This window comes from Lampetra fluviatilis, chromosome 18 (assembly GCF_964198595.1).
Source record: "Lampetra fluviatilis chromosome 18, kcLamFluv1.1, whole genome shotgun sequence".
Taxonomy (NCBI): domain Eukaryota; kingdom Metazoa; phylum Chordata; class Hyperoartia; order Petromyzontiformes; family Petromyzontidae; genus Lampetra; species Lampetra fluviatilis.
In genome coordinates this window covers 1291797-1314043 of record NC_136292.1, presented here as the reverse complement: position 1 = coordinate 1314043, position 22247 = coordinate 1291797, and the positions used below count along the sequence as shown (strand labels likewise).

Genomic DNA, 22247 nt, shown 5'->3' with positions numbered 1-22247 from the left:
AGCCACTTCGTTATGCTTCCCAGCCCTTTATCAAGCCAGAGCTGGGGTGCAGGCTCTCTCCATGCAGCAATTACACTTTGCCACAGCTGTGGCCAGAAATTTGAGCATGCTAATGCTTTTGTTGTGATTTTCTATCCAGTGCTGGTTGAAGGCCTCCACCACACTGTGTTGGTTGTAGGGATTTATTGGCCATACTTCATTGCCCTGTTCAGAGGGGGTTGGTGATTGTTTCAGATATCACTTGCTACTGATGCTAGCCGTGGCCCGGAATCAAACTCATGTCGTCGGGTTCACAGTGCAGTGTGTGAACCACTGTGCCACTGCTCAACCCCATGTGCTTCTAATTTTTCATTTCAAATATTTCGAGCCTGCAGAATATGTTGTACTGTTTGGGTGGGTTTCTGTTACAATTTTTGTGAAATATTGGCAATGTTTATTGTAACAATATATTTCCATATTTACTGTACATTCCATGCATATTTCTGTTTTTGACAACTGAATATATAACACATTGTATTTCTCCTATAGCGTGTTGAGTGTGGGCTATTTTGTGCATGGGTTTTCTCTTTCACACAAGCTAAACACTCGCTTATGGAATTGGCCAAACATCCCAATACAGGACCATCCTGACACAGAGTCTTGGGCCTCAATTTAGGCATCCCTAGTTGAATAAAGATTCTCATTTTTATTTTGATAAAAGAAGGCAGATCTCTTACACTGATGGACAATTAAGAATACCCCACGGTGCGACTGCGGTCACCAATCCAGTACCATGGACCACATGGTGATACCACCAGCCACTTCCATCATTTGCTGGCACCATTTCAGATGTTTCAGTCGGCTACTCCTGAATCATTTCACCGCCTCACTCACCAACGTTCGCCTGAACACATTAACGTTGCTGATCAACTTCCCCGCCGTACGTAGCAAAAAGGATCAAATGTCCTTTTTATCATACTATTTTAATAGTGCAAGAATGATAGTCATTAAAATGTGTCTCTTTATACATGTTCTTTTTTATTTCATTTAATTAATAACTGTAAAATACCCAGAATGCAGTCCTGTAAGAGTTGTTCTTGTGTCGGCCCTGCTGGACGGCCGTACATCCAGTCAGTTGAAAGTCCGACTGATTTTGTTGATTTGGTGCCAATTTCCCTGCTGTGAACACGACAGTTGGGTGCCTAGCACCTCTGGCCACCTCACTTTGTCTCCCGCGAGCACCAATCTCAGAGCCGACTCGCACCTCGCCCGCTGCAAGGGTTGTGCCTGTTGCCGTGGTCAACGTGGTACTGGACGCTGGCTTTGCTGCTGGACCTCATGGCTGGCAGGATTCAAATGCACATGGCCGTGTCACGTTAAAGTGAGACCGTATAGAATGGCTGCGTGTGAATGAGGGGGTAAGCTTAATCATGTTATTACCTTTGTTGCCTGATGTATTGTATTCCAGCCTGTCTTCATTCCCACAATTCAACAACTGACCCAAGCGATGGTTCGGGTTACTCTTTTATTTTGTCTAACCATGAATAAATGCTTGCACGCAGGTGCAAGTGTGTGCAATTGGATAGTGGGGGGACAATGCGTCAGGGAGGACGCAGCACAATTGCCTCTGCTTGTACAATGTACTGAAATTATGAACGTGTTTTAAATATACGTTGACCGGGTATGTTGTGTACGTATGTTCAACTTCTTTTGCACCGTACGCTGCCAACCGTGCTAATCGGAGGTGCGGGTAGGCAGGCAGGCTGGAGGAATGCATTGAGTCTGTCACGTTTGCCACGGGTATAGTAACCGAGTGGGAGCGTTCAGATCTTTCAAACAGTCGTGTGTTTATTGTAAAAGGGGCCTTTTGTTGAGACTTCAAATCTCTACTTTAATAGTCCAAAGTCAAACTGCCTCTATGCTAATATGAGAATGCGGTGGTGCTCCTATCCATAGGCTGGCTCTCATCATGGCAATGTGGAATTTACGCATTAGGATGGAAGCCAGTCTTTTCATAGCAGGGTCACGTGTGACCTCCCACACGTTTTACTAACTACACGGGCATCATTGACCAAAGAAACCAGATCTGTAATTATTGCACAAGCGTCGGTCAAAAGCTGTAAAATGGGTTGACCTTTGCATGCTTGCAATTGTCATTCATCAGCCCGGAGAGCTGCTGCTGCTGCTGCTGCTTCAGCTGCTGCTGCTGCTGCTTCAGCGTGGGTTTCACAGAAAGTGCCCGAGGGGGCATTCGTGACACCAGTGACCTGTTGATGTGCCCAAATCCCGGGTTTTGGCAGAGCGCCCTCCACAGGATCGTCTGATCCTCGGATCTCGGGTATGCGCACGCCAAAGTCAGTGTCATGGCATTTTATTGAAACCGCCTTTTTTAAAATTAAGACCAGAAATGGTGGCGCACACTAATCGAGAAACTTAAAAGGGGTTGGGGCGGTGGGGAGGGGGAGGTTGACGGATCACCCCTTGAATCTGTGGGTTTTCTCTGGGTCGGGCGGCTTCCTCCCACAAGAAAGAAGAAGCAAACAACCCGCGAAGGATTCTCGTGAAGAAAAAAAAAGTCTACAGACGGCATTTGAAGATTCCATGGGAATATTTAAGCGCCCGCCGGGTGGCTTGGCGGCTCGGAGAGATAATATTGTGTCTGAGCAACGAGCCGGCACTGCTCGAGAGCCGGGATTCGAATGTGGGTATCAGCCGCCCGTCATTAGACCAGGTCCTGAAGTGTAACGTGCTAATGATAGTCTCAGCCTGGTCACTAATGAATGCACACAACAACAAAACACATTAAATGTTCCTCTCCCCCCCCCCACTTAATTTACATCATTCCCCCCCTGAGGAGTATGAAAGTGTTAATTGATATAGCGACAAACTCTTTTTGCATGGCATATAAAAGTTGGGCATTTGGTCTAAATAGGATAGCCGAGTTAAACGACCTTTGGTTTCTTGAGCATATGGCTGTGGCATTATCTTATGGGGCAAATTCTCTGGCAACATAATAGGGCACCACTATCTGCAATAGCACAAGAGGAATATAATTGGGGGAAAATTAGTGGTCACTGTCACAAATGTATACTCTTTGGTTCTTTCGGTAAAGTCACGAAGGTAGAAATAAAATAGAATAAAACCTGCCCACGTGACTTTACCGAAAGAACCAAAGAGAATGGATTCCTGCAGTCACGAAAGCTTCAAATCAAGATGTCACAAATTTATTCTTTGAAGGCTCTCGAATTCAATGAGCAAATTTCATGTAAATTGTTTCTCTCCATTGTATTTGAAGGACCAGTTATAATAGCATGGCACAATATACAAGTAAATAGCAGTTCCAAAAAAATCCCATGGAATAATGCATGAAATACAATCCCAGCTGAATATATATATTTTTTGCAGTCATATAAGATTGTTTTACAATTTGAAACATACAGGCAACCAATGTGGCAGCACTTTGGGATACATTCCAAGAACCTCGGAAAATATCCACCAGAGCTGAGACATCCTCGCACGCAGCGCTGTGGCTGGTTTCCACAAACAACCCCGGGCAGGAGACATTGAGGCCAGGAAACAAAGCGGCATTGTCCCATTACCGATGGGACATCACAGAAAGAAAAAGGATCTGGCGGATATTGTTCCCTTCCTATTGCCTCCCAAGTACCGAAATGAAGACGTATTGCTGAGCACTTCCCTCCCCTACCTCCTATCCCGTGTGTTTGCGTCCCATTCCACGAGCACAGATTAAACAGGCGGTCATAATAAACAGTGGCAAGTGGGGGGGGGGGGGGTACATACTCTTAGGTTTTTTCGGTAAAGTCACGTAGGTAAAAAAATAATAAAAATAAAATAAAATAATAATAAATGAAAATTACTGAGGTACAATTTTTTTTGTAAGTGAGTCCTGCATGTGGCTGTCAATGAGTGATTTTGTTTTTGTGCATATCACACCTATCACTGTCATGTTGGCAACGTGAAATATTTTTCTTTGGCAGATATTTCGCCAAAAGTCCACGTTTATTTGTCATTTCTTGTCTTGAGACAATTTTGAGAGGACATCTTTATCATTTTTTTTTTTAAACAATTGGTTTTATTGCAGAAATGTCTTCCCGAGAACACAGTTTCCATCTCTCCACGTCAATGCTTTGGGGTTTAGAATCTGAATATTTATTTATACTGGAGGAATCCCATGAGCTATAAAGATCTTTTTCACAGATGTCCAGCAGGGGTGGGTAAGAACTTTACAATAACAATACAAAAAAATACAAAGACATGATAGGAGTACAACATGATAGGGGTTACCTTAGTCATCTCTCTGCATGTTTGCACATTTCTCAGGCATCTGTGGCCATCAGACTTCTTGTCACTGTGCCAGTGTTTCCCCCCCCTAATTTCTGGTGGAGATTTGCAAAATGCCCCTGAAAACTTTACACTGATCAGAAGTCAATGATACTCAACCAGACGGAAGTAAGATACAGCAATTTGAAACAAACACCCCAATTGTAATAGAATTTTCTTACATATCGAATTAGCATTGACTTTGACGTACAGCAGATGCTTAGCAACGCAACTACATAATAAGGGGAGCCGGGCAGGACGGCGAGGTTTGCTTCTCCCTCCCGTCGCTACGCTTTTGGATATTCAATGAGTTGCTTCAATTTGGCTGTTGGGAGCATTTGGCATTCACGAGGCATTTTTAGAATCTTAAAACACGGTCTGATGTAACTAGGGCAACCTGCACCAACCCACAGTCATTCAACACACTGCTTGGGAAGTTGTGGCTTTTCTTAAGTTCATTATTATTAGTAGCGGTAGTATAATTGATATGATAAAATTGGAGCATGCGCACAGACTGCCTTCCTGCTTAACGCACCTTGTGCCAATCAATTCTTGCATGCCACCACTTTGTGGTGCTGCCCTGCGGAAAACGCTCCAATTTAAATGTTTCTATACATGACCATAATCCCCCGTTTCACGCGGGAGATGCGTTCCTGACAAGTGCAGCGTTAGGCGAGGGATCCGTGTACTGAGTCACATTTGTCAAATCTGCCTGCGGTCTTCCCAGGGCGGTTTGCGGGTACGCCGACGTGTACCGTATTCACTGCGCACGTATACCCAGAATTCCCAGACCGCTTAGGCGCGCACAGCTCAAGAGAGTAGTTCATCGTCAACCGCTCATGAAGCATGTTATAGTGGGGGCGCGCTCTGCGTTACGACAGTGCGCTTTCTGCGTTGCGTGAAAAAGTGTTCCGTAATGGAAGAGGCCGTGTTATCATAGCGAGAACGTGTTGCGTGGAAAAGGACTGACATTCGTGCAAAATATTGATTTCCAAAAGTCGTGATTTTGTTAAAAACTACAAATGCTAGCGATTTTAATTTGTTCTTGTCACAACCAGAGGTCAAGAGCATCCATTTGATGTAAACCTGATTTTTGTAAATAATGAAGAATATCGGAATATAAATATATAATTATAGACAACTCATAACCTCATATATAAATATCTATCTGCAGGAGAAAATGAAAAACTATAACCAAGGTGCTTCGTAAATATGATGAATGCCTGTTTGTTTTCTATGAAGATACATTTCTGCAGTGGAAAATAAACATTATGATGAAGCTTTCATATTTACTCCAAAGGCAACGTGTCCCCCGGCCTGTGTCTTTCTCGCTGCGTCTCCCCCCATTGTCCCCCACCAAACGTGAGGGTTTGGCTTTACGTCACCCTGCCGGTCAGTGTGAGAAGCAGGGGCGCAGGACCGGGTCAAATATCATTCACCACTGATGTTGATTCACCACTATGCCCATATTCCTTCCCATTTCTTACATTGTTTTACCGTAGTTATGTTTTAGAGAGAGGGATCAGTTTAATTTTAAGATACTTAAAAAAATATTCTATAGATACAGTGAAGTTATCGACAGAACGTTCACAATGTGTCCCTCCGCGGGTATTTCAATGTCAAGGGGAGAGTGTTCCTGAAAGATATACTCGTGTTTACTCGCTGTGAGCGATTTGTCTTGTATGTGTTATGTTTTACTAATCACCCTGCTATGATTGTGCAGGCTTTCTCAGATAAGCAGCATGAGTTTGTTTATGAACGCCATGGCAGTGGATCCTCTTGAGGGTTTCAGTGTAGAGGGCAGCCCATTTCTTTTTGCTGAGCCGTTTGTGGTCATGTACAAGGGGAGAACAAAAACAACACGATTCGTCATTTTTATGAAAGCGAGCACAAGATATTTTGCTGCTGGAGTGCGGAGTTTTAACGCACAATTATGCTAAATTCTACATGGTTGTTTCAATAATTACAATATCATGTACAGTACGATCATAGTGTATTTTTTTTACCTATGAATGCAGCACAGAGTTCCACAGACTTCTTTATCCTGAAGGTCCTATTCTTTGGTTCTTTCGGTTAAGTCACGTCTAAAGATAAAATATGATTGTGCAGGCTTTCTCAGAAGGTCCTGTTTGGGAAATTCGAACAATTTATGTTTGTCCTTTATTAGCATTGGAAAGGAAATTGCATTTGCTCCACAGACAAAAACCACACAGGTTGAAAGTGAGCACAGATTTGGTCAGCATCGTGCCTGGGAACGTGTGTTGTGTACAGGCCTGTCCTCGCTGTGCAAGGCGACACAGCCTTGGGCCGACAATCTCAGCGAGGTGGACCAACTCCATGACAAAGTCACCATATTACCATCGGCAGGACATTGAGTTAAATCATTATTGTCAGCCATGGTCTTTCCTCTGCTGGATGAAGTACTTCCCAAGCTACTCGCATCTCTCACCGTCCTGTGATGCAACAGTTTATCTAGCTCCTGTGCAAGAGCTCATCTCATTGCTCCATTTCCATCATGGACATCCACTTGCGCGTGTTTCCGAAAATATGTCTTTTGGCTGCCCATTTAATTTTGTTGACGGTTAATATGCTGCATCTATGGAAGATGCACAATTTGCAAAATGCTATTTTATGGATAGGGCAAGCTGACTTTCATGTTATAATAGGGATTACAATTATTAATATACTGTAACAGTGTACTTAAAAAAATCTAATGGTAGAGGTTATGACCGTATATTTTATATTTTTTAGCTTGGCATAAGCCATCTATAAAGGTGTGGGATTATATATTTTTTATCAAGCATAAGCTGTGCATTATGGGGAAATTTCAACTGGAATGAGGATAGATATGTTAAATTGAATGCTGTGTCTATTCTGAGATTGCATTGTCACTGCCAGTTAGAGGCACCAGCCTTCAATGATGAAAAGCACCTGTGGCAGGTTTATTGCTGGTTGCTGTAAAGCTGTAGCACCACAACACAGCCACAGCTTACACTGAATACATGGCCCTAAGCCTTTGGCCGGGACAGTGTTTCGCATCAGGACCCAAAGGCATCTTTATGTAATAGTTTTGTCTTTGTAGCCACTTTCTCTTGGCTGTTATCGCTTTAGTTGGACTGCCGCCTGATTAAAGAACTTTCAGGTGTAATTTCACTCGTTGTTAATTAATTAATTTGTGATGAGAGAGAAGCTGCGTGTGACGTAACTCAATCACATTGCACCACCTATTTTGTGGCTGCCCACAAACATAGGAAGGGGAGGTTTTTGGTGCTTACTGATAAGGTCCCTTCAATCATACCACGGAAGAAAATCATGCATATGTATGGCTTCTGCAACACATTCCAACGTGCCTTCGTGCCCGTAAGAAATTAAATGTAGCTCATAACGGTAGAGCTCGAACCAGGTGCAAGAAGCAGTACATCTGCAGTGCAGCACAAGTCAGAGACGAGGTAGTTGCAGGAGGCACCTTCTTTATTGTAACAATCTTTAGCGGTTCACACACAGCGCTCGCCTCCTTCCTTCTCGTTGCGGTCGAGCCAAGCCGAGACACAACCCTAACCGCGTTGCACCTACGGCATCGACAGAGACAGCCAACCACTGTTCGCCCGTGCAATGATCGGGCGAAGGCGGCGGCGATGACGACAGTGACGACGAGTCCAATCCTAAGACCGGCAGGCCGGAGCTCTCCGCTGCTTTTATTACAAACTTTTATTGAACTCACTCTGTCTGCTGTTGTCGTTGTTGTATTCTCAAATCTTGTAACTACATTTTAACCCACTTCCCATTGTGGTATCGACTGCAAACTTGATATACTTATGTAATACTGATGGCAATACTATATTCTATCATAAAAAATAAAAAACATTTTAAAACATTATTTTTTATATGTTATGTTTCGGCTTGGGTCTAATTGTCCACGGTAAACTGACGTTGGCTGTAGTTGACCACGGTCCCTTATGTTATGGCAAGCTTCGGGGCCACTTCCTGGAGTCATGGAGTTCTGCCATTACTAGTACCGTACATTTCATAAAAGCGTGTTTAAAAAAAAGTTTTTTTTAATATTACTTATTCTACTCGGCACGACCTGGCTCCGCCCTGGCCACACCTCCGTTCTCGAACTCTATAGCAGGTTCCAGGGGCTCCCCGATGAGGTCTTCCGTGACCCTTGCCCCAGTTCCTCCGTCCTTCCGGCACGCCCACCGTGTGTATGCTCGACGTCGTGTGCGCTCACTGTCCATCGCAGTTGCTGCTGTTGGACAGCAGTCGGCGCTGTGTCATTACACGTCCATAAGCTGTGGTGAGACAACATTGCTCGGATGGCGGCTCTGTCAGGGAGGACACATGAAATAATTTTATCAGTTTCCTAAAGGGCAAGTCCTTAGGAGCAGCACAACTTTGCATGAGAGTTTCGTTCATATTTCATCTGCCTTTACAAGAGCGATTGATTGTGCCGCCCCGCGTTACTGGCAAATGGAGAGAGCTGATGCATGAAACGCTTTTAACCGTGGCTAAAAAGTGGGCACTTAAAATGAGGACCAGCATTGTTAGGCGTCGAGTGATCTGAGAGGGAGTGGCCGCAATAATAAGTGACTACACTGATGGCAGCATGGAAATCCATGCTATTAAAGTAGGCAAAAGGATCTGCAATATATATTACTGTTGCCTGCCAATTCTGTTTGAATCACTACAAAATAGCACTTTAGTTAATGTAAGACGTGTAATATTTAGTTTCCTGTGTATTTATTCGTTTGATAAATTATTTGGTGATGTTGCTGTGTTGGCAGTGGTGTATACCAGCACATTCGTAAATAACACTGCGGCCTTAAAAGGAGAAGTATATAGTAGCCGACGTTTCAGGAAATGACCCAACTCTCATCTAGTCTCGTATATTGACTCCACTTTCAAAGTGCAATGAAATAGGTTGATGTGCAAGCTACGTACTTCTGTGATTATTTAATCCCCCAAGGTCTATTTTTAGGCCAGGTATGCGGCAAAAAAACCCATCTCATTGCTGCGGGTACTGACCCGTGTCACATTTAATTCCACCATAGAAGTTTGTCCTCACACCATCGGATTAAAGTTCCATTGGCACCGCATTACACTGAAAAATAAACGCAATGTATTTATTTGTTTAACCCTTAGATACACACATTTAGAGCGAGGTGTATGTAAATAAGGGTTAAAAAAATTCCACGCTTACAACCATTGGAACCGTGTGCAATTTTACAATTTTGTGACTTCATGCAGCTGAATGTTGCATGAGTAAGAAGACATTTATGTCAGGTCGTTTCCACAAACAAGTCTTCAGGAAGGAAGTTTTCCGAGTGTGGGTTTTTTTACGATGGAAATCCCCACGAGATATTTCAGGCAGAGCTACATAATCACGTGCATACCTTTGAACCCTAAATATTTGAAACGTACAAGCTGTTACCCTTATTTAAGCACATTGCAAGTTATCTAGCTGATTAAGAAGTAGCTAAGCTGTAGGTGGTGAAATCCCTTCATTGTTTTTCAATAAAATCTCTTGCGCAACTCTATCGACTTGCTCCGCTTGTAATTGATTGATGATATTTCAACAGAACATATGCCTCGGCCGTGCCATAATGGCAATAATGGTCGGCACACTGAACTTGTAATCCAGAGGCGTGCCGGTTCGATCGCCCAGCGTAGCGTGGAAGTTGAAACAAGGGGCAACTTCTTTTTCATCTTCCCCCCACTGCCGCCTCTGTCCACCCAGCAGTATAAATGGGCAACACCACAGTCGGTCAATCAGCGCGGTGTAAAGTGTGTGTACTCCCACCTCTACCAAGACGTCTGGCCAGTGTGAAAGTCGGCCAGAATACCATCTCCCGGAGGCCCTTGATCTCTGTACCACCTTGGCCACAGTTTATTCCACCAGAAGCGAAGTCCACGTCTCATTCCTCAGTCCAGCCAGACAAAGCCACTTCGGCTTCTTCGTGCTTTGAAAGGCCGACGCGACGGTGGTATTAGTCGTCCAATGGGACACTTAACAAGTGGGCCATGTGAAGGCCACAGCATCGGAGTCAGAATCTTTTATTTATCCTGGATACATCCGATGAGCTATGAAGCTATTTTTCACAGATGTCCAGTAAAGCTCCTGCCAAAGCTGTCACATGACTCACAACCCTAAATCATCGTGTATAATATACACACGCTTGCCATCCGCTCGAATAAGTATTAGAAAATTGATGACCATGCGCCTGTTTCTTTAGTATTATTCATAGAAAGTAGTCACACACTAGTGACAGCCTGGACCAACTGGAACTTGTGGGCTGGAGCACTGTCCTTGAAGAGAAGTTCACCGCCATTCAACTCCGGTTCTTGTTGCCGATGTCTTAAATGTCACGTAGCTTCGCGTGGAGTCGAACGGAACTGAAACTCTGCAGGCATGAACAACAGATATGTCACAACGTGTCCACCTGTGTAGCTGCACGCAAATTCCGGACTCCCAACACGTCTTAGTAAAGCATATAGTGCTCCACGTCCTGTGACTGAGGGTATACAACGCATGCCTCTGTTTCTTCTGGGTAGGAACACGCACGATGGCCTTGCAAATGTTCACATACAAGTTAGGGTGTGAATAGGCATATGTATATTATATATGATACAGTATTCAGGCCTGTGTCAGTCCACCGCTGGATGAACGTTGGCCCATGGTTCGTTGGCCATGGGGGGGGGGTTGTTCTGCCGTCCTTCACCATGCTGCGGTTTGCAGAAGGGCGAAGGGGGGCCGGGTAGGACAAGTTCACAATGTCGCTCACCGCTGGTGTCACACACTGCCAGGGACCCCAGCTGAGGTCACCGGCGCCTTAGTGCAGTGTGCTAACCGCTGAACCTTCCACTCCTCCTCTTCCGTGAAATTGCGGTGTTTGAAAACAAAGTTGCGTTGTTCGTTGCACGGTCCCTTTTTCTGTTCATTATTATTGGGAGCCGTTTCATAGGCAAGCATTTCCTTCTCGAAATTCCATTGAAATTCATGCCATTACGTTAGAAACAATTTTTTTTTTGTTGTATACCATATGTCGCTGAAAAACGGAGGACATCACGAATGCATGCCATCACTGTGAGAGTCAAAGAATAATAATTAGTGTAATGGTTGAAGTTCGGTGGGGTAAGTGGGGGGGGGGAATTAAACTGATGTGACAGCCTTCCCCTTTATGGTGCCAAGTGTACAGAAGACATGCAAATTGGGAACGTGTGGGAATACCAGAAGCCACTTCGTGGATGCTGGGCGACATGCAAATACCCGCGCTGAGTCGAGCTGGGGAGGGAGCAGGAGCCCAGCTGCACCGTCTGTCACGTGTGTCGGCACTCGCCCACTCGTTGACTCACATCATTGTTAAATGGTCGGGCAATGGAGCAACGTTCCCTTTGGCACTGATATCCTCACGCATAGGTGTATTGTTGTTTTAGTCACACCGAGCTCACATCTCTCTGGATTACAAAACACAATGTTGATTAAAAACACTTTTTCTTTTCGCAGTACACACACACATTGAGGATAAAGGGTCTGGTTGCTTACAGGGACCTTCTGAACAGAATTCTTGTGGACAGAGCTGACTTGAGATTCCTTAAATTTCTAGAATTCATTAACATTCCTAAGGCCCGGGGAGTGAAAGCGGGGATTTCCAATACAGTAACAGAAATGTAACCGAACAAAAATACTCGCCCGGATTGCACCAGATCCCGTCAGATCTCGGGAGGTGAGCAGGTCTGAGTGCGTGGACAAGGTGACCACCATGAGCCGACAGGCCGTCGTCATAGGGCGTGTGGGGTGGCAGCAGAGTGCAGTGCTGCAGAACACGTGGTGTTGATGTGCTCCAATGTCTGTGCTGCCCGCCTTGACGAGCACGCGCTGACCAGCGCGGTGAAGTATGGTCAAATAGAACTCCCAGACCCTTCAACCAGTGCTGCGTTGGCAAAGCCCTGAACGTGCGCGTACCACACTCATGATGCAATTCAATTAATTGCTGCGATAGGGGTCGGTGATTCAATCACATTTTTAAAACGCTGCAGTTAATGGTCGTACCTCAAGTGAATTCCGGGTTTTACTGTATGTTGTTTCTAACTCATTACATACAATATATACGTATTATAAGACGTCGATTCTTGCACACACGATGCATTGCATGCATGTGTTGTGAGTACATAAATTCGATATTTATCCACAAATCAATGCTCTTTTTTTTCCACTTATAAAATACACATCTCAGGTGCCGTATCTCGTATTTAACCAAACACGAGACTGCCATTGAACACATTCTAATAACAATAGCTCTGTGCATTGAGAATGCGTTCGTCATGCACAGCATAAATGTGTGGCTCGCATCTAAATAGAGCGCGCAGGTTTAGGATGACTCACACACTGCACACAACTGGAAAGGCATCCGTCTCGCAAAGTCAACGTTGCCAATCGACACCTATTATATCTCTACAATAATTTAACTGAAGGCAAAACATCTGCGCTTCCTTCAAGATGTATTTTCTGTGGTCTTAACTTTTTACAGCATTGTTTTTTTTATTTTGTCACCGTATCGAGAGCCATATGTTTAGGCGTAAGATCATCGTCTTTTTTTCCATTTTGCTTTTCTCGCCACAAATGTTTTTAAAAATGGATTTTCCTGGAAGTATTGTTTTCATTCTTTTTGAGTCGTGAAAAGTGGAAGTAATTGCCTGCAATTGATGTGAGATTGTTTGTTGAAGTTGTGCGTGCAGCTTTGGCAGAGATAGTGTGCAAAACATGTAAAGACGACAAATACATTTGTGGATATGCACACACCCGAAACGCTCACGGGGATGCCCTGGCCGGTCTGCTTCGGGCGTCAACACAAGCGATATTACTGAGGGTGATACCGTATACAAGATAGCACGGCTGGGGGTGTGTGTGCACGCAGTCACTACAATGAGAAAGCCACTGCGTGGGTTTTTCGCCGCTGTTCCATACCGCTTAGTGTTGTTGGTTTGTACCGCATGTTCTCGGTGCTTCTCCTCGTGTCGGACACGGTGCCAAGCAACAGGCGGTACAATGTGATCGTGTGCACTTTCAAACATGTATGGAAAACTCATTTCGTTAGAGCTGCTTGTTGTGTTTAATTTGCTGTCCTTCCCCCATACCTCCGATTAGCACGGTTGGCTACTTGTGGTGCGAAAGACGTTCAACGTGCATTCATCTTAACCACAACCCTGATCCTAGCCACCAACCTAGCACTAATAGTAACCCTAACACCATCCCTAACAATAACACAAATACTTATCCAACCCCTAGCAATATGCTACCATCACTTACATGTTCTCTCATCCATGTTCCACCTCTTTCTGTCTGAATGCCAATTTTATGTATGCACATGTCCATGCTTTTTTGTGCAAAGAGATCATGAATTAATCAAGGCAGAGATAATGAAAGCGACGGTGAATCTTTATAAGAACTGTGATGAGAAGTTAAAGATAGGGCTCATAATTGCACGGTCCATATTGTGAACTGCCTCCTATTGCTGAGGGATTTCTGGGGGGACACTTTGTGCTGAAGGGACAATGGTAACAAATTGATCAGAGTGTGCACGGGGAATGCGATGGGGCAGCTGAGATGGGACATCTCATTTGAAACATCACATCTGATTCTTCCAGACCAAACTACGCTGCCACTTCCCCATCACGGTGTGCGGAGGATTAAGCGTTGCGAGTGGACGCTTACCCCCAGTGCTCTGGTGTGCAAAAGCATGGGGTGGTAGTGCGGGCATCTCAGTGGCATAGCGTGGTTGGCATGGGCCCCAAGGTGAAAGCAACTAAATGGGGTCCCCTACCTTCTTTATAGCCCAGAGCCTGGGCCCATCTGGCCCGTGGAAAGCCCTGGTGCAGTTGCACGGCCTACATATTCTATAGCTACGTCACTGTGGCAGCCCATTGCTGTGGTGGCATGTGCTTATGTGGTGGCATGTGCTTATGTCTGGGTCCTGACTAGAAGAGGGCAGCGTTTGCAGTGGCTGCTGCTGCTGTGTGGTAATCCCATTTCCATGCCAATTGCTTCCTGAGAGTCTGGCTGGCAGCATTGTGTAACACATGCGATGATGTTTCTGCATGGACTTCAATATGCAGCTGAAAGTCAGGAACAGCCCGTTAGGCTTCTGTGATGGGTGAACATTTCACATGAATTATATTTTCAAAATTCTCAACAACAAAACATATATGGGAATGGGAATAATTACTGAACAGCCATAACATTACCACGGTGACATTTTTTTGCATTATTTAAAACATGTAAGTACAAGGTTATACATCAAACAAACAATAACATAGATCCCTGATTTTTTCCGATCAGTGAGGCCTTACGCAACTTTGTACAACAAAAATTACTCCAAAAAGGGCTGTGATTGATAGCCTGACTTACACAGTCACATTTATTATAACGTAGATTGCGTGAGTAGATGTGGGGGCAAGAAAAACTCACAGGCAAATGTACGGAAATGCTTTTCATATTGAACAGACTGGAACGACATGTGTGATTAGTGAGCACTTCCAAAGTTGGCACAGCACATTCGATAGCGGTATGGTCTGCGACACACAGCACCAATGTTCCCTGCCCAGTTGTGTGGGCAGAGAATATTGATTACGCCCTAATCGGAAGCTAAGCAAATTTGAGCCTGGTTGGATGAGCGACTGTTTAAGAATATCAGGTGCTATAGGCTTGGACTGCAAGGTGGCCAGAAGATGCCCGTACACAATTGGATTCTTGAATTCTAGATTTGAAGCTTTCGTGACTGCAAGGATTCATACTCTTAGGTTGTTTTCGGTAAAGTCACGTAGGTAAAAAATAATAATAAAATAAAATGATAATAAATGAAAATAACTAAATTAAATCACGACGTTTCGGAGGCAACACAAGTCTCCGTCTTCAGGTGGGACCATCACAGCCAAATTTACTGACTTTACCGAAAAAACCTAAGAGTATGGATTCTTGAATGTTCCTGTGCAGAACAGTGAGTGTTATTCCCTCAGTTACATTGGTTTTATTTGACCAAACATGTCAATGCAGTCTTGCGACTCGCTGACACTTCCCGGGAGATATTAATGTAAGGCATAACGATAATACTATTATGACAGTACTCCTTGGTCTTAAAACGGTACATCACCAGGTGTTTTTTTTGTTGCCAAGTCAAGCAAAGTGGAGGCAGAGCCAGTTGACGGTGTCGACGGCCAGGAATTGAACCCGGGTGGCCAGGATTCCATTGTGGTGCGGTCACACACTTCAACCCTGCCACTCCCCGTCACGTGAAGTCACACGCACGACCACGTGCACAGACACGTGTTTAGACACGCACAGTCGCTGCCGACATTGCTGCGTTACACTTGAGGTTACAGAAGAGTAACAGTTAATACATCGTGCAAAACGGGTGTCCATCCAGTGAGTGTATCGCCTCCTGTAGAATTTGTATTCCACGTGCACAGCTCGGCAAACAACGGTACATCGTATCTGTCTGCCACGAGATACACGTGCCGTGTCTGGGTGGCTTCAAGATGAATATGTCGTTGTGTTTTGAATTGACGTGAATGAAGGCGGTTGAAACCTGAAACACCAAAATTAAAACCATGAAATGTTTATTATTTTAATTTCTAACCGAAAAGTTTGTCCAAGCGTACTCGGCTAAAATACAATTACATTTTATGCGGAGAGACAGATGTAAGAAGCAGACATTGTCTGCTGATCTGTTTTGTAATTAGGCTAAAGTTTCAAACACACTACTTCTATATGTATATATTTTCACAAGAAGACTTGACTGAGACTCGAGACTTGGAGGGTTCTGATCGCTATCCTGGGACAGTGTTCTGTGTTTTTTTGCTTTTCGTATTTCTTAGCAAACGTCACAAATCTCTGTAATTTCCTATAAAAGACTACACTCTTCCCAGCTATTTCCCGACAACAGAGGGATGGGCTGTAACATCCTCAATTTACACCACACGTTGCCGGCCCCACTGTAGGGTCACAAAGTCTTCACTCGTGAGCGTTCGGCGGGAAGCCAAAACCACTGCCTTGCAGAACGAATTCCATTGCAAACAAAAAACGAAACCAAAAGCCACGACCCCTTTTGCGATACCGTGTGATGCGTTTTCGAGTTGTACCACGCGTTGTTCGACACGACGTCCGACGTTTTACTTCACGTGCTCGGAGCGTCCTCGGGAAACTGAATCCATGCCAGGATCCGAAATGAATTCTGTTCCTGAAGAAGGTCCTCCCTCCCCTGGCACGTGGAGCGAAACGTCTGGCGTAATGCCGAACAACACGCAATAGTAGTACAAGCCAAACGCTCTCGGTGTATTAGAGGAATTTGAATTTTTGATTTGAGTGTTTCATTCTGTTCGCATACAACAACAAGAGTACTTTGGTTTGGGCTTATGAAGCCTGAGGCATTTTTGCTGAATTCTAAGCAGATTAGGGGCGAACGCTGTGCAAACTCGATCAGATGGCGACACTGAGTTGAGCTTGAGAAGGCATGAATGATGAATACTAAGTAAACCAGACCCGTGATAGCATCATTGATAAATTGTCTCTCTCGTGTGTGTGTGTAATATTATAACTGCATTATTATAGCATGCGAACCTGCAACTGATTGGTCGAGCAGTGCATTTGCCCTACTTGCTTTGCATCTTGCAATTACTATCGTAGATTGCATACATTTTATACGGTGATTCACTTCTTTACATTACGTACGTATTTTAGCTGGATGTAAAAATATGGGTGCAAAATATTAAGGTTTTGACAATCATGCTGAAATGACGACTGCATACAATTAAATTAGAGACGCTCATTAAAGAGAAGAAAAGCGGCCTGGATAATTGTTGTTTGGCGAGTATTTTGATCGTGTTTTGCATCATATTATATTTCCTGAATATGAAAAAACACTCATCTCGAATTCTTAGCGCAATTTTAATTAGATATTAATTTTCTATTTTAAAAAAAACATGCTGGTTACAACGTTTGGTAGAGGAAGCATTCTGCACTATAGACCTTGTGTCTTGGGTTTCATTACTGACTACATACTTCGCATGGAGATATACAGGTAGTCCCCGACTTACGATGGAGATGCGTTACGACGACCCCATCGTAAGTTGAAAATATCGTAAGTCGAAGATGGCTTAGCTTACCCAGGAGTCTTAAAGAATGGTGATAATACTGTATAAACTATATGCGTACATCCCGGCAGCGTCCCAACGTACAGTATCGTACCTCGTACGCTGCTGCGTTTGCCTGCCGCGCGAAATGTAAAATATTTTACAATTTTGTCGTATCGCTATCGCCATCGTAAGTCGGACCGTCGTAAGTCGGGGACTACATGTACACTGTAATGGTAACGTTCGTGCAAAATAATCAGGCTAATAAATAAAAAACTGCGTATTTATTTGTTTATTGTGACCATTTGTAATGTTGGGTTTCTTTGGGAAATGTTCACGCTTACCGAGAGAGGAAGAGACCCGACTTTTCTGGAGAGGGCCGGGCGGTCAGGGTTCAGGAGTGGCCAAGGAATCTTTTAATCCACTGCTTAGTTCATGTGTTATTCGACTGATGCAAAGCGTCTCTATTCCACACGTATATCTGTGCGTGCACCTCGTGTTGTGTTTACTTACATGCTGCCATTTTAACAGCAAACCATATGGCGTGTGTTTTACCTTAATATGCGATGCTTCCGCTTATGAGAAGAAATGTTAGTTTGATTGTAATATTCTTTGGGTCTTTCGATAAAGTCACGTAGATAGGAAAATAACAAAAAATAACAAAAAACGCCGACGTTTCGATCGCAACACAAGCGTTCATCCTGATGACGACCGCTTGTGTTGCGTTCGAAATGCCGTAGTTTTTTGTAATTCTTTTTTTTACCTATCTACGTAACATTACCGAAAGACCCAAAGAATATTAATTCCTGAAGTCACGAAAGCTTTAAGTCAAGATTTGATTGTAATGTTCAATGCCATTTGGTAATACGCTGCCTAATTAAAAACCTGTAAGGCATGTTTGATTAAAATCATCTCGTGCAAACATGTAGCCGACTTCAGTGGTACTTGTTGATTATTGCTGTTGGATGTTCTTGGGAAACCTTTCTGTGAGTAGTGGATTTTCCGCTTACATTTGTAATGCTTTCCCACTACTGTTGACGCACATGAGCTCTGTCTGTCCCTTCTGTCTCTCTCACACGAGATGGAGGTGTGGGCTATCCTAAAGATGATCTAATATGAACAACACTTTAGCACAATATGAAGTTACGTTGCTATGCGGGACTATGCCCTTGAGAAAACCAGCCCACAATTGAGGAAAGGGTTTCCCAAAGCGTCTGGCACACACACACAAAGAAAAATAAACCGGCGCAGCAAATATTCGCCTTGGCGGGTGCGCGAGAACGGTGGAGGGACGCACGCAATGCCCTCGCGATGACTTGCTGTCCGTCACTCGCCATCTCGTCGTCAGGCTGGAGATGCAGCGTTAATGTCGCCACTTCAACACTCAGGAGGATCAACGCATGTTGGGGAGGGGGGGGAACGCCACAATCCTTGCGCGCATGGCATGACCTTTCCACGTTGTTTTATTTACCTCGAGTTAGGCACAAATACGACAAGTCCCCGACTTTCGAACATTATTAGTTCCCGAGACCCGTTCATAAGCCGAACGGTTCGTAAGTCGGAGCACGGTAATCTGTATATTTAGATGCGCACGCACACAAACAATCACCCGCAGCACGAGTCTGACTCATTACATCCCGCGGAGGATCGTTCAGCCGAACAAAATAGTGTCGCGGTTAAATTTTGCAAGTGATAGTTGGCGTTTGAAGTCAATGTAAACAACAACAGGCGCGGGCGTTCGTTAGTCGAGGACTGCCTGCGCACACTCGTGTGCAGGACCCGGCGGCGTTGCGTCGCCACCTGTTGGAGGGATTCTTTCACTGCGACGTTACCGTGAATTGTCGCGGTGTCCGCGTTTTCCCTACAACGCTCGGTACCTGCGGTTTAAAACATTTTAACATTGAAATAATTATGCATTGTGTTTATTGTTGTGTCCTCGTATGCTAAGTCATATTGAAATAAAAAAAAAAATTGGGGTCATGTAAATTAATTACGAAGAGATTTTTTTTTATACAAAGGAGGCTGTTACTGGGGCTCTTCCGATGTACTCCCCCATTCCACATCGAGTCGAGGAATTGTCACATGTTTAGGACCCCTATTTGATTAAAGAACACATTATTTCAGTTCTGTACGGGCCAAAAGACTAAATGTAACATGATTAATATTCTTTGGGTCTTTCGGTGTGTAATAATTCATATATAATTTGCGTGAATAATAATGGATACTTGCTCGCAATATATGATTCACATACCATCTCCGTAGTAATCTATTTTAAATAATGAATTGTTGCATAGTAATGTGCCTACTTTATCTGTTCAAGTGGGTTAATGTTTAGATGCTCTTTAAAATTGTCAAATAACTTCTGCTAGCAGTACAGTATTGCCAATGGCAATTGAGTTAGAAGGCTTAAGGTGTCTTTTGCTCAGTTGACACCTCAGCCACCTGATCATGGACAAAGAGTGGTCAGATATGAGAAGAGAGAGAACTTCGCACATTGGCTGCCTGTCAATGTTGCTTGTTTAGCACTAAAGTGCATTCTCTGATTACACAAGACTCTTAAGTACAGATGATGTAAATGTCACGCTGTGTTTAGTTTGTTCGTGGAGCCAATTTTCTGTCTAAACAAGTTAATTATTGCCCAAGAGAAGCAGCTTAGTGTAACTTTATTACATTTTGCATGGGGGAAATGTTATTTTCTTAAATCGATTCATCTAGGCGCTTGACAATGATTATAAAATTGTGCATAAGATGATAGTGGTTAAAATAAAGAGTGGGGTTATTAAAAGTGGTGGTGTAGTTTTGGTGACAGGAGAACAGGTGGGAGTGGTTACGGAGGGTTTGTGGTAGTGATAGGAGTTGTGGTAGTGATAGGGGTTGTGGTATTGATAGGGCTTAGGGTAGTGATATGGGTTGTGGTAGTGATAGGGGTTGTGGTAGTGATAGGGGTTGGGGTAGTGATAGGGGTTGGGGTAGTGATATGGGTTGTTGTAGTGATAGGAGTTGTGGTAGTGATAGGGGTTGTGGTAGTGATAGGGGTTGGGGTAGTGATAGGGGTTGTGGTAGTGATAGGGGTTTGGGTAGTGATAGGGGTTGGGGTAGTGATAGGGGTTGTGGTAGTGATAGGGGTTGGGGTAGTGATAGGGGCTGGGGTAGTGATAGGGGTTGGGGTAGTGATAGGGGCTGGGGTAGTGATAGGGGTTGGGGCAGGCCTGGTTATAGCTGGGGGACGGGGCAGGCAGTAGAAGTAGGATGGGCATGGGAAGAAGGGATGGGGTTTAATAGAGGAACGGAAGCAGGTTCGTAAAGATGATTGTTATGTGTTCAGTTACGCTTTAGTATGCTCGTTTGTATTATGTTTGAGGCTGTGATGATGTTTTATGTCATGGCTTAATACCCATTCTTAAGTGTACGATGCATATGAATTCACACGTGTCGCGTGTCATAAGTTTCACACGACTCCCTCCAGCCACTAGAGGCCACGACATAAACACGATGTTGACCAAGATTTGATTGTCGAATCAAACGGTGAGCACGGAAAAAGACGATGCGATGATTTGTGAAGCGGTAAATGTCGCACCCCTAATTTGGTTAGGTTCACACTAAAGGTTTTTTTTTAGGTCGGATAGCATAAATATAAATGTGTCAGTAACCCGCCACCACCTGACACAGACAATTAGTAAGGTTTGCCACGTAAACAAAACCTGCCAATTAATTACTACTTCAGCCCATCGGTGTGTTGGAGAGAGAATCCACAACATTTACAATTTGAGTACTGTGACGTTTGGCTGGTAATTACATCCAGCATCATCGGGCGATTTTGGCATGAACAAAACACGTTTATTATGAATAATATCGGTCGTGAAAGCCGACGTGTCAAGCTGATTTCACACTATCGGGCAAACTGCTCGAAAAGAATGAGCAAATAAATTGTGGGTACAATGCAGAATTAATTAATCACATCTTGGGCCATGAACACGATTGCACAAACACTCGTAACAAACGCCTTGGCACATTCATCAAGAGCACTGCGTGGCCTTTAAAGGAACAACATGTCTAACAGGTGACATTTTGGACAATGGCACTTTTTCCGGTGCTATGAAGAAGGGACACTGCCTGAAACGTCACCGATAGTATATTTTTCCCCTTTCAAGGCAGTGTTTTTGACGATTATGAACATCGTACCAAAGTTAAAGCTTCCTCATGTTAGGGCAAGTGCTGTTAGCGAGCACCTATGAAAGCCGGAAAGGCACACGAGGGGGTGGGTGGCCAACACCATGCCTTTGTCTCTCCAGTGGCGATGTTTAACACACCACACCAGGTACTCATTTGAGGCTGAGTCGACCCAGGGGAGGCCCAGGACCAGTTGAAATAATTCTCACTGGTGTTGGCCGTGAGTGGGTATCGAACCCGGATCGCCGGGTTCGCAGTGCAAGCGCGCTAACCGCTACACGACCGACTCTGGCCTAAGAGAACTAATATCTCCTCTTGCCTGACGTGCATTGTGCCCTTGTGTAGGACGCCAAGTTCCGAGACCAGGTGGAGGGCTTCACTGGCGTCGGAATGGAGAGCCGGACCATCACTGTGGTGCACGGCCCAGACCTCGTCAACATCTCCTTCCTCAACTTCACCTCCTTGACCGAGTCCGTGGCCAAGGTGGGCCCTCGGCCTCTCCTCGCCGTTTTACTGTTCCTCGCTCCGTCACTGACGCACTCGATTTGGGTTCGTGAAGCGTCTCTAATTGTGACCGCATCACATCGCGCTGAGCAAATTGAGGTAAACATTGCCTGTCTCCAGCAGGGGAA

The 22247-nt window shown here is 44.4% G+C and overlaps 1 protein-coding gene across 3 annotated transcripts in view; it reads left to right on the top strand.

The window, feature by feature from the left end:
- Positions 1-22247, top strand: part of LOC144937062 (1-phosphatidylinositol 4,5-bisphosphate phosphodiesterase beta-1-like) — a 153735-nt gene that overhangs the window by 81146 nt on the left and 50342 nt on the right. For all 3 annotated transcript variants that reach the window (XM_078864300.1, XM_078864299.1, XM_078864298.1), the window contains exon 4: positions 21961-22098. In XM_078864300.1, the coding sequence (XP_078720426.1) occupies positions 21961-22098 (138 nt within the window). The remainder of the gene's footprint in view (positions 1-21960; positions 22099-22247) is intronic.